We start from the raw sequence: 19,255 nt of genomic DNA on the forward strand, positions 1-19,255 counted from the left end.
TACACAAACACAAGCATATACATGTGGGCATTTCTAGGGAAAATAGGAAGGAGGAGATTTTGTCCATGCTCTCTAGAATCAAATTTCAGAAGGCAAAGGGTGCAAATAAGTACCCACCAAGGCCAGATCTGATTGTACCAACAGAAGACAAGTCCCATGAAATCTGGAAATTCTCAGGCAACATCAGCTATGATTTCAACTTTCCTTTATGGAACACTAGTACCCCTCCGACTTACACACTTTTCCTTCCTAAGTTACAGTTGCTCTAAGTCCCAGGGTCCTTCTCCTCACCCCCAAGTTGGAGGCAGGAGCTGGATTTTTTTAAAAAATATATTTTATTGATTTTTTACAGAGAGGAAGGGAGAGGGATAGAGTTAGAAACATCGATGAGAGAGAAACATTGACCAGCTGCCTCCTGCACACCCCCTACTGAGGATGTGCCCGCAACCAAGGTACATGCCCTTGACCAGAATCGAACCTGGGACCTTTCAGTCCGCAGACCGACGCTCTATCCACTGAGCCAAACCGGTTTTGGCCAGGAGCTGGATTTTATCCATCTATGGTTCCTGGCAGAACAAAAGAAGACGGTTCTCATGTGTCTTCAGCTTGGAAACACGAAGCCTTAGTGAGGGACTACCTTCTGCTGCCTTGTTTTCCCCACAATGTAAACCTAGAACTTAGCATGAAATTTTCAATGTGCTAGTTGAGGATTTACTAAAATTTAAATGGAATTATTCTGTAAAATATTAACAGTTTAAGTGGAAGAGGTTCGGCACCAGTTGTTTTTGTAGAAAACTAGATCTATAAGAACTATTAAATAGCCCTTCTAGAAGTAAACATTATAAAACACCACAATGACCAAAAAGGCCATCACATTAAATAAACAAAACCAAAATAACCCTTTAAATTCTTCCTCAAGGAGGATTTTCAATCAGGCCACTATTTTTATAAGTTCCATGCTTGGTCCCCAGTGTCCTCGAGTACAACCCAAAGTGTTTTCATTTCCATTGAACACTTAACCTACCACAAGTATTTATTTAACATGGAAAACAGGCTCTCTTTATCCATGACACTGTTCCCACCACCTTCACATCAGATTACCAGCTGAAATATCTGCTATTTTTTTTAAAAAAAACTAAGTCATTGTTAAAGCTGAAACTTATTTGAAAGATAGTAATAGTAAACACTTACATAGCCCTAAGTGCCAGACACTGCTCTCATTTAATTCTCACAAGCCTATAAGATAGGTACTAGTAGTATTCTCATTTTACAGAGGAGGCTCAGAAAGGTTAAAGGTTTTGCCCAAGGTCAAAGAACTAAGTGGTAGTAGAGTCATGATCTGAACTTAGGCTGTCTGATCAGAACCTCCATATTGGCTGAGGGAGGATAAAGTTTCTCTATTGTGTATAGTACTTTAAAATGGGTTATTTAAAAGCGAACTAACCAATCAGTATACACATAGGTAATTGTGTACCTACAATAGATACATATTAACTATATAAACGCTAATGTGTAATGTTGGGAGTTAAAATGTCAGAATTTAAAAAATGAACTTAAAAGAAAATGGGAAGTGATTGCTAAGGGTGTGATGAAATGTTCCAAAATTAATTGTGGTGATTGTTGCACAACTCTGTGAACATACTAACAAGAATTCAATGATTTTAAATGGGCAAACTTACGGTATATGCTCTCTCTCAAACAAGTTGTTTTTTAAGAAACTGACAAGAATGGCTGGGCAATCAGGAGAGGTGTGAATGGACAAATGGGGTGAGGTTCCCTGGGGAAGGCGGTTAGCCATGCCAAAAATTCATATAAATAAGCATATCTTACGCTAAAAAAATCTAATTTTGTGAGTTTACAAAGAGCCATCTGATCCACTTCTTAGACAGGCAGATAAGACTGACAATTGGAAAAGGGAAATAGATGCTCAGGTCTTTGGGTGAATTATCTCCATCTACACAAATTTCTTTTTTTTTCCTTTTTTTAAAAAAAAATATATTTTATTGATTTTTTTACAGAGAGGAAGGGAGAGGGATAGAGAGTTAGAAACATCGATGAGAGAGAAACATCAGTCAGCTGCCTTCTGCACACCACCTACTGGGGATGTGCCTGCAACCAAGGTACATGCCCTTGACTGGAATCGAACCTGGGACCCTTCAGTCTGCAGGCCAACGCTCTATCCACTGAGCTAAACCAGTTAGGGCTATACAAATTTCTTGGGAGGCAAATTATCCCAGGGAGGCCATGGGGAGGATTCCCAGTTAAGCAGGAAAATGTATGTGGAGTGTTCATGTAATGAGCACAGTGCCTTGCACAGTGCCTGGCAAAGCTAGGGGTGGCTATGTGATGGTGGTTACTAAAGGATGGAACCATGGAGGGGTGGACGTGTGGTCTCTATCACTTCAGCCCAAGGCACTGTCTCCACCATCTGCCTCTCAGGTTGTCCATCCTCCTTGCTTCCAAGGCTTCTCAATCCTTTCTTCTGAAGGACCCATTCTTTCTTTAGAGCCACATTTTGAGAACTGAAGCCTTTTGCTCTTTTTAAGGGTGACGGCACACCTCCATTTTGACCAACTATTTGCAAGTTTGCGGTTTGTTTCTCACAGGCAATCTGATTCCCACACTTTCGGGAGAAGCCTCATGGGGTGCACCAAGTATTGGCAACGAAATCCGCAGCAACATACTAACTGCAAATCATTCTCACAGAATTTTAAGTTACTGTGTTTCTGCAAAACTATATTCTGGAAATCAAGCTCCCCCCCCCCCCCCCCGCCCCCATTTGTTCAAAATAGTGTATTTACTAAGTGTCTGCCATATGTGTTAGGCACCATTCCAGGTGCTGGAAATATAGTCATAAACAGGGCGGCCTAGGTCTCAGACCGGGCACAAGTAAATATTAACTCAGTAACTTCAAGTAGTGATAAGTGCTATGAAGAAAAGAGGCTAGGGGACAGACATGATAGGGAACTTCAGAGGGTGATCTGTTTGAAACGAGAGACTTGAAGATAAAGGTGGGGCAAAGAAGGGACAAGAAATACAAAGGCACCAAGAGCAAGTGTGGCACTTCCAAGAATAAGAAATACCATCTGCACATTGTACAGTAGAGGTGAAAGAAGGGGACAGAAAGGTGGGCAGAGGCCCGGTCAAGCAGGGCCTTGGAAGCCACAGGGACAGGGTGGACATAAATTTCGCTCTGAATGGGACAGCATGGGAAATTACCAATGGGGTTTAAGCAGAGGAGGGTTGTGATCCAATGCATGCTTTTAAGAGATCACTTTGGCTGCCATGTAGAAATGGGCTGTAGTGGAAGCACTTTCATGCAGCTCAGAGAGACACAGCTATGCTTACTACAGTGTTTTAAAATTAATATTTATTGATCACAGCCTGATAAAGGTTACAGTAAAAACCTGGTCCTTGCCCTGAGTTGAGAAGGCAAAGATGATGACATATACAGAGTGTGGACCAGGAGTTTCTGAGCATCTTCCCTAAGACACATGACAGGAGGATTGAGGAGACGGCACCCCTGTGCTCACTCTGAGATACATGCAATTCCTAGTTGCCACTTTCTTTTTTGTCCTTCCCTTGAGTGAACTGATACAGCACAACATTCCAGCAATGACACTTGGCCTGTTCCTACGTATGCCAAGCACTCTGATGACTGAGAGGAACAAAACCTGCTCCAATCTGTACTCTCTAGTAGGGAACACATTACTGACAGAAATTATCACCAATAATGTGACAGAAGAAAACATGAGAGTAATTATAAAGACGGGTCAGATATTTCATGTAGAACAACCAGCTAGCGTAATGAATTATTTGACAGAATCACTTGGGAAGGTACATTCCTGGAAAAAAAAAATTTTGGATCTGGTTCATATCAACTGTCCAAGGAAAATAATCTTATGACAACCCAATTCAAGATTCCATGCCTAATACATTATTTGCTTTAAGACTATAAACAGGTGGGGAATAACTCTTTCATTTAAAAAAGCAAACAAAAACAGGTAACATTCTCAGTCACAGAATAAGAAAACAAAGCTGTCTATCTGTCCATCTACATCTCCAGCAACTGCCCATATTTTGCTCCTCTCACAGATGTCTGTGAGTATCGAGGACTTGCAGGGCAGTGGGTAAGGCATGGAGATCCTGTGTGTACATGACAGATGAAGTCCTTGTCATCCTCTGGGAAGATAACACAGACATTGAACGACTAACCACCCAAATAATTAACTACTGGGAGATAAGTGCCCCAAACTGAACCCACTGCATTGAAGCTGACGTCAAGAAGCAGTAGCCAGCCCAGACCAGTGTAGTTCAGTTGGCTGGAGTATCATCCCATGCAACGAAGGGCTGTGGATTTGATTCCCGGTTGGGGTGCATACGGAAGACAGGTGACTGATGTCTCTCTCTCATATTGATGTTTCTCTCTCTCTCTCTCTCTCTCTCTCTCTCTCTCTCTCTCGGATCAATGAAAACAATTACAGCAGGAAGGTTAGGTAGGGAGAGGTGGGGAAGATAAGAGATCAATCAAAGGACTTGTATGCATGCATATAAGCATAACCAATGGACGCAAAACTCTGGAAGGTGAGGGCATATATGGGAGTGGGGTGGGGGGGGCAATGGTAAGATATGTACACATATAATACCTTAATAAAAAAAATTGAAAAAAACAAAACAAAAAAAACCACACACACACAAAAAAACATATCCTTGGGTGAGGATTAAAAAAACACACCAAAAAACAACAAAAATACCACCCCAAAAAAGACAAAACCCAGCAGTAGCTAGATACATTTCAGGAATTACTGAGAGAACACTACACAGGTGACAATGGGCATTAGCCATCATGCCTTGATGGTTGTGTTCCACAAGAGGAAAGCAAACAGAAAGTCAAGGGGAAGGCCCAGATAGAGATGAGCTGCTACTAGAGGTTTCCTGCAGATGTTACCAGACTCCTGTCCCTCTCACAGCACATGGGGCATACCTGATAGCGATGAGCCTCTTTCTCTGGGTGCATCTCCATTCTCTGAGCTCACTTTTCCAGAACCACTCCTGTCATGTGCACCATTGGTTAAATCTGTCTTTTCAGGAGTTGTTGGTTTGCTCAGTGCCTCATTCTGCTTCAAATGACTGAACTTTGGGGACCCTGATGCAGCTTGGATCACAGGGGACTGGGGTTTCGACTGGATTGGTTTTTCCAATTCTCTGATCTCCTGAAACTAGAAGGCAACAAAAAAAAAGAATTCAATCCAAATGGTCCCAGAATTTTGATAAGAAACAGAAAATACACCAGCCTGTTGCTTAAAAAACTTCCAAAAAGAAGGATAAAATTTTAACAAGGAAATAAATCCCTTTGACAAACTCAAAGCAAATTCTGAATGCAAATTTCAAAATACCTGCTAGATTCTCTCTCTTGCTTTTTATAGCAAGACTGAAAACAAAAGTGTAGAGAATTCAGAGGAAGAAGGAATACACTTTAAAATGCTAGTGAATCTTCACCAGGCACTGAGGCCACACACAAAACAGTTCACAGCATGGGATGCTGTCCCACCCCCAGCAGCGGATGACTGCTCACTTACCACTTGGTTTTCCATGCGGGTGAAAATGACATTCAGCATCTGAGTAAGGGTAGCCTTGGCAGTGGTTTGATTGATGAGATTTTTGCTGGCCAAATAGATATTGTAACATGTCCTAACCGTCTGTAGGATAGTGCCCTCGTGAATTTCAATGTGCGGGGACGTTACTGCAGTCAGAAGAGCCTAAAACAAAAATCCGAAACCTTCACCTTCACAAATACCCAGCTTGTGCCCAGTTTTCCACAGCCAAACTTTTCCACAAGGTTTGGCTTAGTTTTTGTTTGGTTTGACAAATTTGTAAAAGAATGGCTCTGCCAACTAAACTGGATGCTTAGTACTAAGAGATGACTCATTATTGCTCTGAGTTTAAAAACAATTATCAAATCCATAAAGTCCAAATTATTTAAAGTAATTAAGTTGTAAAGTGGGCTTTCTACCAGCTTACTTTTTAAAAAGATAAACAACAACAAAAAGACACTTCCCTTAAGAAGAAAAATGCTCCAACTTGATCTCACCTAGATTAACACCAAAATATACATGTTTTGATGGGGGCGGGGGGGGGGGCGGTCAGTTTCAAGGGAGCGTGAGGAAAGGTGCGGCTAACACGGAGCCACCACTCATTCTGCATCCAGGCCTTAAGATACAGAATGTTGGCTACACTCATCTTGATCCTGCTCTTTGTTCCATGCCAAACCATTCCTGGCAGGATAAATGGAACAGGGAAATGGAATGGGGGGGGTGGAGAGGGGGGAAACAGGGGCAAACTGGTGATAAGAGTATCAACAGGAACCTGCTGAGAAATAGCAGATTGGGAATCCAGAAATTCAAGGGGCAGGACCAGAGTACTTCAAGCCAATTTAATTCACAAGCAATTTACATTGTTATTAGTGGAACTGTTTACTCTGAAAACACACCTGGTTCCACTCTTCTTGTCTTATTCCACGCTAATAAATTCTGACACTTTATAAAAGATCTAAGTGATGCTTACATTTTTCTGTTCCAGCTCAGCACCACCTGAGACAACTAACACATGGTAAATCAGAAATCCAAATTACCACAGGGGACTAGTTTCAAATTTAAAATCCAGACCAGGCAAACACACAGAAATACCTTAATTATTTGTAACTGGACTCCTTCATCGGTCTGAGGGCCCTGAAAGCAATTGCAAATGGTTTCAACGATCCTGTCAATCAGCCGCTTCCCTGGAGCTCCACTGTCTGGGGCGTTGCCGGTGATGTGCCCATATGCGATGAGTTTCTAAGCACAGAAAGAACAGAGATGAGATGTTTCTGTCTGGCAGGGACTGAGGCCACGCCCTGTAGCAAATGACAAGCATGGCCTTAACTTCCGGTTCCCACAGATCCCTCTGCACCCCGGGCCCATGATGGGCACAGCCACCCGGAGAGTGCAGCTTTGGTTCTGTTCCTCCCTCCGTGGCAGAAGAGCCCCAAGATGGTGAAACAGAACCTGATGGAAGAGGCAAGTTGGAGAACAGTCCCCAGTACACAACCACTCATGCAAAAAATTGAGGGATTAAAACTATACATAATAGAGTTGGAAGTAGTCAGTGGCTGCCTGGAGTTGAGGGGATTAGAGAAATGGGGAGTGACTGCTGAGGAGCACAGGGTTTCTTTCTGAGGAGACAGAGATGGTCTCAAAGTAGACTGGTGATGGTTGCACAACTCTGTCAATATATAAAAATCACTAAATTGTACACTTTAAAGACTAAATCATATTCATGTGAATACATATTTTTCTTTAAATGGAAAAATACATAAAAAAACTAATGATAACATAAATTGCTTGAGAAGGAACTAGCAGCTGAGGGCAGGGGTGGTACTAAGACACTTTATAGTAGCAGTCGCCAACCTTTTGGATCTCACGGACCACCAGTAGTCCGCGGACCACCGGTTGGTGACCACTGCTTTATAGTATATTCTTTCATTCTTTCTGAATGTTGAATCACATCAGTATACTTTTTATTCCAAAAATTAAAGCAAAAAACACTAAATTCCACACCTATGTTATCAAACAGTGTATGTTACCCTCATGGTTGAAGAGATAAGTGGCTGCTTGGCCCACAACCTCATAATCAGGTGACAGATCAGCTTGGACAGGGGCCACCTTTCAGAGGCAGCCTGCCTGTCACCTCACTGATGACCTGGATTCCACCATGGAGAATCAGAGCTGGAAGGGAACTCAAAGGTCTGGGGGCAGATGACTTCCAAGCCTGGCTGAGATTCAGAATCACCTGAGAGAGCTCATTAAAAATACAGCTTCCTGGACCTCAACCTAAACCTACGGAACCACAACTTCTGGGGTGGAGCCCAGGAATCAGTGTTTTTCTCTAAGCTATCCAGGCTATTTTGAAGGCTGAAAGGAACCACAAGTCATCTGGGATTCATGAATTCTAAAGCATCATCTACTTCTAGGGCCTTAGTAGAGAATCTTAAAAATGCTATTCTGTTCCTTATCCTTTTTCGTTTTTGGCTTGTCACATTTTTGCCTCTACCTGCACCAAGTGACAAGCATCTGAGGTTATGTACAGTGCACCCACCACCCTGCAGAGGCCTGACACTGTTTCCCAATGCCCCTTCCCCCTCCCCCCCTCCCCCGCCCCGCATGCATTCCACAGTAGAAGAAAAACAGATTAAGAGAGAGTGGCTGAGGGTAGAAATATGATACTGTTGGGTTGGGTGACTGACTGAGCAGGAGAAAGGCCTGCACACACTCTGCTGATCAGATCTCCAGATTGGGGTTGGGTAGGAGAAGGGGTAGGGGACTGAAGTGTGTTTTTGAAGAACAAGTCAAAATGCCCTTTACCTCATCCCCTCACAGCTGCTGTATGTGCAGGCTTCCCAAGAGGGCAAAGCTGGCTACCTGCTAAATGAACTCTGGGTTTGGACACTGCTTACTCCTTACTCCTAATAGACTCAAGTCCGATTTGAGCACTGGGAAGAGGGGGATGATCTACGAACTCCTAAAATGTGAATGTTGAAAAGTAGGCCCAATCAGGAAGGACGATGGTGTTGAGAAGAGTACAATCACCATGCCTTCCAGTGCTTTGACGAAACTTCAGATGCGTGGCCTTCTGGACAATCATCTGTTATTTCATATTGTTGGAGCATTCACTGGTATCCCTTGGGATTTCAGCTTTATCTAAGTTTATTGTGGCTGAACCAAGAAAGAAGGCATATGTGGATTTCTACAGAAATTATGATTCCATAAAACATTTTGAGGAGAAGAGAAATGCTGGTATCTGTTTCAGAGTGCAAACTGATTTTGGAATGTAAAGAATTTCTTTGGGTTGAGTTCCATGGAAGTTTGTCACTGACCTGTGTTCCTGAACTATGAAACATGAATACTGGGGCTAAGGAATAGTTTCTCTCGATAAATAAACAATTAACAAATACTATGGACAGTAAATTTTTAAAAAAATAAAAGTAGGCCCCATAGAACCCAACACTAATGCTGCAAAGCAAAGATGGAAGTGAATTACTGGATGTTTAATTCAGATACAAAAAATTTTGGAATTATTCTTCCCACTACAAACTCCTTAAAAGGCACATGACCCTTCAAATTGAAATGGGTTTTACGTATGATTTTACTCCCCTGTCTGTGCAGAGACAGGATCAGAAGAAAGCAGAGTTCCTGCATTCTGTGGGTCTCTCTACTTCTGCCTTCTCACCCTTCCTTGTGCCAGATATTCTTCTGGGTACTGGAGCTACAATAGTGAGTAAGGCAGTCTTTTTTCTCCTAGGGTTTATATTCTCCCGGGGGATAGTGGGACAGACCAAAGCCAAAAGTTTGGACTGGGACACACAGGACTCTAAAGGCTTCCCGTGGTTTGTGTGTGGAGAATAAGCTGAAGGATAACATGAGTGGAAGCAGAGGACCAGTGAGGAGGACACCTCAGTTGCTGGTGGCTTTGACTTTGGGGGGGGTGATAGAGATGGAGAGAAGTTCCTGCCCTGTTCCTTGATGCAGTAAGGGGATGGGAAGAGAGAGACAGAGGAGAGAGGCCTGTGGGGAGCTGGCTCACTGATACATGTATCCAAGGAGGCTGCATGCACAGGAGTATTCATTGTAATCCCAAGTTAATGTCCTCTATAGGGGAAGGGATAAATAAAATAGTAGCATTAATATACCACATACCAGTAGAAAGGATTGTCTTGTATTTGTCTATAGCAATATAACTAGATCTAAAAAAGACACTGCTAAATATAAAAAAACTGCAGGAAAACTTGTACAAATGATACCATTTATGTAAAAAAAAAAAAAAAAAAAAGGAAGGAAGAAAGAAAATTATACACCTAAACAGGCAACTGGGTTTGGGGCTAGTGGTCCAAGGGATTTTGGCCTTATCGGTAAAGTTCTAAAAATATTTTAACAAAGAATGTAGTCATATACATTGATTTTAACAAAGAATGTAGTCATATACATTCATATAATTTATATAATTATAAACTTGCACTTAAAAATCCAAAGTTTTCTAGAAATAAGAGTTAAAAGACAATGTTTGTGGTATGAACAGGGCAGCTTAGACCAGTGGTTTCCTACAGCCTTCACTGGGGTGTAAAAAAAAATTAGAACTTTATTTCTACCTATTTTTTTGTCTTATCTTTTAAAAAGTTCTATTTTTATATGTTTTATAATATATATAATTTAATAGCAGTAGGACATATGTATAATCTTACCATTGAAGAAATATGACTACATTAGGAGGATAGTCTTTAAAACATTTTGTTACTGATATGAGCCTGGAGAAACATGGAGATCATTCATTAGCTTAAACAAGACTGAACCTAACGCTCCTTCCCCAGTCCTGGCCTTGGGAAAGTGTGTGGCAGAACAGATGCTGAAGGAAAGGAATGCAGTAGAACTAAGCAGAGGGGAGGCTTCTTCCAATGGGGAGAGGAAACTCTGAGCTAACTCAAACCCAGAAACACCTTTACCACCATCACCGCTCCAACCTCAAAGAAGATACCTTTATATGCTCAGGGCAGAATGCGGATGTGTCTGCAGCTGGCTCCAATCCAGCCAAAACCAACCTTTACCCATCTGGCCTTCCATTTCCAAGACAGAAGTTACCTCACACATACTGGGAAAAGCCAGTCAAACAGGCTTTGCAAGGACAACCACCAAGAGGAAATTAAATTTTCATTCAGTATTTCTAGGTCATAAAAAGGATGACACAGGAGTACCTAACAAATTAGAGAACTTTCGTTCTAAAAAAGAGCTAACCATCCTCTCTAATAAAATGGTAATATGCAAATTAACCATCACTCCGCTACATAAGCCACGCCCACCAGCCAATCAGGGCAAGTATGCAAATTAACCTCAATCCAAGATGGCTACAGCCACAGAGAGCAAGGTTTCCTAGGTAACAGAGGAAGCCAAGCTTTCCATAGCCGTTGCAGGCCTAAGCCTCCACTCAAGCTACAAAGTTTCAATAGTAGAAGGTAAACAAATTCAAACAAATGGCAGCAGAATGGAGCTTGAGAGAGCAGGCCAGGGTTGCCGGCGGCAACAGGGAAGCAAAGCTTTCCGCACACCCTGGCCCGGCTCACCCGCTTAAGGCTACAAAGTTTCAATTGTAGAAGGTGAATTAACTGCCACAGAAATGGCTGCCAGAGCCCCAGGCTTGGCTCTGCTCCAGGCTACAAAGTTTCAATTGTAGAAGGAAAATAAATTCCAGATACCAGGGACTCCCCTTGGGTTTCCAGGGGGCGTGGCCGGCCTGCAAACCACCACAGGCCCCTCGCTCAGGCCGCCCCACACCCCAAGGGAACCCCCACCCTTATCTGTGACACCCTTCAGGGCAAACCAGCTGGCCCCCACCCCTGTACCAGGCCTCTATCCTATCTAATAAAAGAGTAATATGCAGATTGATCATCACTGCAACACACAATATAGCTGCCCCCATGTGGTCAAAGATCCTGCCCCCATGTGGACACAAGATGGCCACCACAAGATGGCCAGCAGGGGAGGGCAGTTGGGAGGCACCCAGCCTGCAAGGGAGGGCAGTTGTGAGGGACCAGGCCTGCAAGGGAGGGCAGTTGAGAGGGACCAGGCTTGCAAGGGAGGGCAGTTGGAGGTGATCAACCCTGCAGGAGAGGGCAGTTAGGGGTGACCAGGCTGGCAGAGGAGGGAAGTTGGGGGCAAACAGGCTGGCAGGGGAGCAGTTAAGCATCAACCAGGCTGGCAGCAGAGTGGTTAGGGGGTGATCAGGCTGGCAGGCAGAAGTGGTTAGGGGCAATCAGGAAGGCAGGCAGGCAAGCAGTTGGGAGCCAGCAGTCCTGGATTGTGAGAGGGATGTCCGACTGCCCGTTTAGGCCCGATCCTGGTGGGATCGGGCCTAAACGGGCAGTCGGACATCCCTCCAGGAGTCCCAGATTGGAGAGGGTACAGGCTGGGCTGAGGGACAACCCCCCGCCGTGCACGAATTTCGTGCACCGGGCTTCTAGTATGTCATAAACCACAAGACAGGAACGCTACTATTGAATTTTCAACTCAAAGTTAAAGCAGGACATCGATGTTTCCAACAGAAATCATACACATGCACAGATTTCCAGAAACAGACTATTTCTAGGATAACAGACCATATTTTTAATTAAAGTGGCCAGAACTACAGGATAATAGTTGGGAGAGGGGGTTAGCAACTTTTTGTCTGTAAAGGACCATATACTAAATATTTAGGCTTTGCAGGTCATATGGTCTGCATTCCACCTACTCAACTCAGCCACAGTAGCAGCAAAGCAGCCACAGATAATACATAAATGAACAGGCATGGCTGTTGCTATGGACTAAATGCTTGCATTCTCCACAATTCCTATGTTGAAGTCTTAAGCCTAATGTGATGGTATTCAGAGGTGGGGCCTTTGGGTGTGATTAGGTTTAGACAAGGTCATAAGGGTGGGGTCCTCAGGATGGGATTAGAAACACCACAGAGCTAGTGAGCTCTCTCTGCCATGTGAGGACACAATGAGAATTTGACTATCTACAAACCAGGAAGAGGGCTCTCATCAGGAACAGAAATCAGCTGGTACCTTGATCTTGGATTCTCCTGCCTCCAGAACTATGGGAAATAAATGTCTCTTGTTTAGCGCCCCTCTGTGGTATCCTACCTAATAATAGACAAATATGCAAATTGACCATACCCCCAACACACCACAAGCCACGCCCATAAGCCACACCCACCATCCAATCAGAGTGAGTATGCAAATTAACCCAACCAAGATGGCTACAGCCACAGAGAGCAAGGTTTCCTAGGTAATAGAGGAAGCCAAGCTTTCCGCCTGCCCTTGCCAGGCCTAAGCCTCCACTCAAGCTACAAAGTTTCAATTATAGAAGGTAAACAAATTCAAACAGAAATGGCGGCAGAATGGAGCTTGAGAGAGCAGGCCAGGGTTGCTCCCGGCAACAGGGGAAGCAAAGCTTTCCGCACACCCTGGCCGGGCCCACCCGCTTAAGGCTACAAAGTTTCAATTATAACCCCAACACAAATGGCTGCGGGCCTCGGAGGGAGCCCCAGGCTTGGCTCTGCTCCAGGCTACAAAGTTTCAATTGTAGAAGGAAAATAAATTCCAGATACCACGGCCTCTGCTTGGGTTGCCAGGGGGCGTGGCCAGCCTACAAACCCCACAGGCTCCTCGCTCAGGCCACCCCATGCCCCAAGGGAACCCCATCCTGATCAGGGACACCCTTCAGGGCCAACCAGCTGGCCCCCACCCCTGTACCAGGCCTCTATCCTATCTAATAAAAGAGTAATATGCAGATTGATCATCACTGCAACACACAATATAGCTGCCCCCATGTGGTCAAAGATCCTGCCCCCATGTGGACACAAGATGGCCACCACAAGATGGCCAGCAGGAGAGGGCAGTTGGGAGGCACCCGGCCTGCAAGGGAGGGCAGTTGAGAAGGACCAGGCCTGCAAGGGAGGGCAGTTGAGAGAGACCAGGCCTGCAAGGGAGGGCAGTTGGAGGTGATCAACCCTGCAGGAGAGGGCAGTTAGGAGTGACCAGGCCGGCAGAGGAGGAAAGTTGGGGGCAAACAGGCTGGCAGCAGAGTGGTTAGGGGGTGATCAGGCTGGCAGGCAGAAGCGGTTAGGGGCAATCAAGAAGGCAGGCAGGCAAGCAGTTGGGAGCCAGCAGTCCTGGATTGTGAGAGGGATGTCCCGATCCCAGTGGGATCGGGCCTAAACGGGCAGTCGGACATTCCTCGAGGGGTCCCAGATTGGAGAGGGTACAGGCTGGGCTGAGGGACAACCCCCCGCCGTGCACGAATTTCGTGCACCGGGCTTCTAGTCCTATATAATAAAAGCCTAGTATGCAAATTGTCCCCTTGACCAGGAGTTGTCCGGGAGTTCGACCAGGAGGTGGGGCAGGCCAGGGGAAGGGAGGGAGTACTCGGCTGGCAGCCGGTAGCCACTAGGGACCCTACCAGTGCACAAGTTTCATGCACTGGGCCTCTAGCTTGTTATATTAGCCCAAGTAGACTAAGGCAGCTATGTTCCAATAAAACTTCATTTACAAAAGCAGGTGGCAGTCCAGATATAGCTCATGGCTATAGTTTAAGGACCCCTGGTTAAGAACACAGATGTGCGGTAAGGAAATCCTAGACACCCACCCAATTCCATCTCTTCCGGGCCAGGGGAATTTGGTGGGGCTTGTCATTTTATTCTCCAAGCCTGTTTCCTCGATTCTAAAGTAAGGCTAAGATTAAGTAACTCAGGGGGTTTGTGAGAAGACTAAACTTGATGATGAGAATAAAGCACTTAGCACAGGGCCCAGCATAGGCTGAGCATTCAATACATGTTAGCCATTGTGCTTAGTATATCAATAACATTAACTATCAGCACCATCCCTGTGCCTCAGCAGACATAACCAATCTATCATGGCACTTTCTAAAGAAACCCAGGTGAGGCTTCATATATGTTTTCAACACAGCTTTGAAACAACCATAATATAGAACCTATTCACTATTCCTATTCTAGAAAGTACCAATAAATATGGATCTCTTCAATTTATTTAAAAAATGTATCAATCTTTTTTCATTGATGTAGGCTGCCCACTGGGTTTAAGAATAAATGTCCTTTGAGGTAATCAGAAACCTCAGGAGTAGATCATTAAAAAAATACAGGGTGGTGAACACATAATACAACCTACAGATGATGTATTTTAGAATTGTATTCCTGAAACCTATATAATTTTTAAATGAAAAAATATATATATATATATATAGGGATGCTGGACCAGGAATTAAATCCAAGTTGTAGCCCTATTTCTGTCTCTCATTATCTGTATATCATTGAACAAGTTACCCTAACTTCTCTACTCCTGCTTCTTCATTAGTAAAAGGTAATTTATGACAAGGTTAATGGTGGTCTAAATACAGGTGATCCTCATTATTTGCAGATTTTGTATTTGTAAATGCACCCACTAACTAAAATGTATTCGTAAGCCCAAAATCAATAGTTGTGGTGATTTGTGGTCATTTGCAGACATGTACAGAGCAGTGAAAAATTTGAATCACTTAATGCACAGGTTCCCAGCTGAGATCAAACAAGGCGACACTCTGCCCTCTTGAGTCAGCCCTCAAACTGTAAGCAGTATCTTTTTTGTGGTCCATTTAGTGTTATGTTTTTCCCATTTTGTCCTTTTAAAATAGGACAAAAGTTTGCCATTTAAAATATCCCCCAAATGTAGTGCTGAAGTGCTGTCTAGTGTTCCTAAGAGAAAGAAGACAGCAATGTGCTTTATGGAGACATTATGTGTATTAGGTAAATTTTGTTCAGGCAAGTGCAAATGCTGTGGACTGTGAGTTCACTCTTAATGAATCAGTAATATATATCAAATAAGGTGTCTTTAAACAAAACACCCAGAGAACAGTTACATACTGATCAGCTGATGAACATGCTGAGGCCAAAGGCTCAAGGGAATTTAACTCTGTATTTCTTCTAGGAACAATGGTACAGAATTTACTAAATCAGTGTTTGAAACTGTTATGCAAAGTGCTGAGGTCCCAGAAAACCTCAGGGTATTGCCCTTGGATTCCCAAGGTGAAGTTTACTGCCACACCAGCTGCCACCAGTGAAGCTGAACCACTAGGTCCCGTCTGGCCTGCGATGGGCCACACCAGAGGCAGTATTTTGGTGCTATTGTTTCACTGCCACCCAGCCTTTCCCAACACAGGTTTTACAGAGTACAGAAAACAGAGAAAAACAGGGCATGCAGGGGAAGGGGACGGGCCTGTGTAAGATCAAAAACGCTGTTTTCCTGACTGAGGAGCTGGCCAGGCTCCCAAGGTCTCACAGTCCGCTTAACTGATGGCCCTCACTGTCTTCCCACAGAGTGGGAGGGGGAGGGGGAGCATGGGAAGGGGCTCATGTTCCCATTTACCATATAACAACTTTATAAGATTTTTACTACAAATAATGAGATTTGATTATATCTATTTCTCTACTTGATTTTATGAATTTTAATGCCATCAAGGAAGAGATTAAATAAAATTTCCTTAAGTGCCCATGTGTAGCAAATATTCCAACTAATGCTAAAGGTTTCATTTAGAAAAACATACGTAGGAGAGATCAACAAAATAGTATTTTTAGGGAAATTAATTCTTTTTTTAGCTAAGGAGATTAGTCCCCTCTTACTTCCCTTCATCATAAGACATCTGTAAAGAATAAGCTGGGCCCTAACTGGTTTGGCTCAGTGGATAGAGAGTCGGCCTGCAGACACAAGGGTCCCAGGTTCGATTCCGGTCAAGGGCATTTACTTTGGTTGTAGGAGGCAGCCAACTGCCTCATCGATGTTTCTCTCTCATCGATGTTTCTAACTCTTCCTCTCCCTTTCTCTCTGTAAAAAATCAATTAAAAAAAAAAAGAATAAACTGGAATGTTCCTTTTTCTGTCACCCTGGAGAGTATTCTGAGTATCAGGGGACTCATCAGTGTGGCCTGCAGAGAGCCCCCTTTACATAATTAAGTTTAAACATGGTACCTGTAAGCAGTCGAGAGATGTGCTGACCACCCGTGGGGACTTGGACTGGCAAGCTAGCTCGAATGGAAGGAAATACTTGTCAGCTTCAATGAAATTTGCCTTTGGTGGTGCGGCAGTTCCAAGCCTAGGAAAAAAAGCAGGAGAGGGCCAGTGAGGGAAATGAGAAAACAAAAAGCTTGCTTTTCCTACATCTAACTCTAACTTCCCATCCCATCTGCAATCATTTAATTAAAAATACCTACAAACTGCATCTGTGGGGCTAAACAATTCCAAGTTAATACAAACATGCATTTGGACAAAATACCCAAGTGCGAGGTCTCAGATTAGCGAGGTGTATCGACTGCGTCCTGGAGTGAATCTTGGTATCCCCATGTCAGAGCTCTATTTCTGAAATGTGACTAACTGGCTTCATTACTGTGACGATGAGGAACGGCCACTTATAGGGGCAAGCTGTCCTGCTTAAGGAAGCATGACATATAAGAGGCAAGCTCTTTACCTCTTGTCAAGAAAAGGTACAACAGCATTAACTTGACCTTTCTTATTTCTTACTCTTTCCTCCAAATACACAGTAACCTGTTAACCTAGCATCAGTTCAAACACATACAGAGTTCTACAATGTGTCCGGCTCTTGGCTAGGAGAGTGTGTGCTGCCCAAGGATCAGAAATATAAGGAAACATGTAGAGAAATGGGTTCTCTTAGTCACTACCTATTCCCTTAATATTGTATGTCAGCAAGGAGAAAGTGCCCCAGCTTACCTCTGCTTTTCTATTTCTGCTTTAATTTCATCTGATGAGGAAGAAAGAAAGGTCTGTTAGGAGTATGCAATGTTTATATAGAAGGAAACTTTACTAAAGATACTCATAAACTATTAAAATAATATTTATAAGATTTTAAAGTACAGAAATACTGATATGAAATGATGAAAATGATTATATAAACAGTAATAGCTAACACACAGCAGTTACTGCATGCTAGGCGTTGTTCTAAATTCTTTACATATTTTAACTTATTTAGTACTCATAACAATCCCATGAGGTAGGTACTATTATCTCTTACTTAGAGCAGGACTTCTCAACCTCAGCACTAGAGACACCTGGGGGCAGATAATTTAGTTTGGGGCTGTCCTATGCACTCTGGGATGGTTAGCAGCGTTCTCTGGCCAGTAACATACCCCCCTACCCATCCCCTGCAGTCTTGATAACCAAATATGTCTCCAGACATTGCCAGGTGTTCCTTGGGGCAAAACTGCCCTGTTGAGAATCACTGGTTTAGACAGGGGAAACCAAGGCACAGAAAAGTTAGGTAACTTGCCTCCTGTTACCTACTAGGAACTGGGGAACCAGAAATGGAACTCAGGCATTTTGGCTTTATAGTCTGTGTTCTAGCTACTCCCCTATTCTACAAATGTATGTTAATGTAGTTATCAATACAGTATGGTAATACAATAACACCTCAACTATATAAAAATATGCATGGAAAACTGCAAATAAATAAAATATCAAAAGTTGTCTAAATAGTAGGATGATTTTTTATTTTTTTCACATTTTCTATGATAAACATATGTACTTTATTTTTTAAAACAATAAATGTGCTTTTAAAATTGTGGTAAATATTCGTAAGATAAAATTTACCACCTCAACAATTTTCAAATGCACAGTTCAGGGCATTAAGTACATTCATACTATTGTGCAAAGGCATATATATATTTTATGAATGAAAATTAACTTAAAAATCTTAACCATGGAGGTTACACTTATGGAAATAAAGTGTCATTATTCAGAAATCACAATGTCAAAGAGATAGTCTTATTTACAGAAGTACAAAGGTTTACACCACTGAAACACCAGAATACCCTATCTAAATACCAAGAATTCCCTACACCCACTCAATCATACATGTTCATATATGTTAGGCTCAATGTATCCCCAACATGGGCCAATGAAGCAGCCTACCCTGAATGCCATGCATGTATCCAGGTAATGTCCAAAACACCAGCCTTCTTTGCACAATCTTGAGAGCCATTGGTTTGAATATGGCATTAATTATCCTAGCAACCCCAGAACACAGATCTGAAGGTTACAAATTTCCTTTTTTTCACACCTCTACTCTAGACTGAACTTTAGAATGTAAAAACTGAATACCTAGACTCACTAGAGTTGGCAAAGTCTAACCTTCAAACCAGTTTTCTTAACGTATTCTTCTTCTTCTTTTTTTTTTAAATATATTTTATTGATTTTTTACAGAGAGGAAGGGAGAGGGACAGAGAGCTAGAAACATCAATGAGAGAGAATCACTGATCAGCTGCCTCCTGCACACTCCCCACTGGGGGATGTGCCCGAAACCAAGGTACATGCCCTTGACCGGAATCGAACCCAGGACCCTTCAGTCCCCTCTATCCACTGAGCCAAACCGGTTAGGGCTTCAACGTCTTCTTACTGCATTTAGAAAACAGGAGCCAAATACCCATATGATTAATATCAAGCATTTTGCTCATGGACCATAAGGCCTGTGACACAGTTTGTTAAGAGAACTCTATCATGGTTCCTGTCCTTCATGGATAAGAATACACTAAGGTAATAGTTCTGGCTTCCTCTAAGCTGAAGCCCCCAGGCTATGGGAGTGGCCCATGAAATCTAACCCATGAGGCTGGTAGCTAAGCTTTCAGCCTCCAGAAAT

General features: G+C 43.2%; 1 protein-coding gene across 2 annotated transcripts in view; it reads right to left on the reverse strand.

Moving 5' to 3' along the window:
* Nucleotides 1-19,255, reverse strand: part of ARFGEF2 (ARF guanine nucleotide exchange factor 2) — a 94,686-nt gene that overhangs the window by 62,561 nt on the left and 12,870 nt on the right. Inside the window, exons 2-6 of one of the 2 annotated variants that reach the window (XM_079783576.1) lie at nucleotides 17,335-17,365; nucleotides 16,579-16,702; nucleotides 6,687-6,833; nucleotides 5,580-5,759; nucleotides 4,985-5,219 (exon numbers count right to left, since the gene is read on the reverse strand). In XM_079783576.1, the coding sequence (XP_079639702.1) occupies nucleotides 4,985-5,219; nucleotides 5,580-5,759; nucleotides 6,687-6,833; nucleotides 16,579-16,702; nucleotides 17,335-17,365 (717 nt within the window). Of the gene's footprint in view, nucleotides 1-4,982; nucleotides 5,220-5,579; nucleotides 5,760-6,686; nucleotides 6,834-16,578; nucleotides 16,703-17,334; nucleotides 17,366-19,255 lie in introns of both variants that reach the window. The other variant, XM_079783575.1, reaches the window with a different exon arrangement.

Source organism: Cnephaeus nilssonii (genome assembly GCF_951640355.1).
Source record: "Cnephaeus nilssonii genome assembly, chromosome: 11".
NCBI classification, from domain to species: Eukaryota; Metazoa; Chordata; class Mammalia; order Chiroptera; family Vespertilionidae; genus Cnephaeus; species Cnephaeus nilssonii.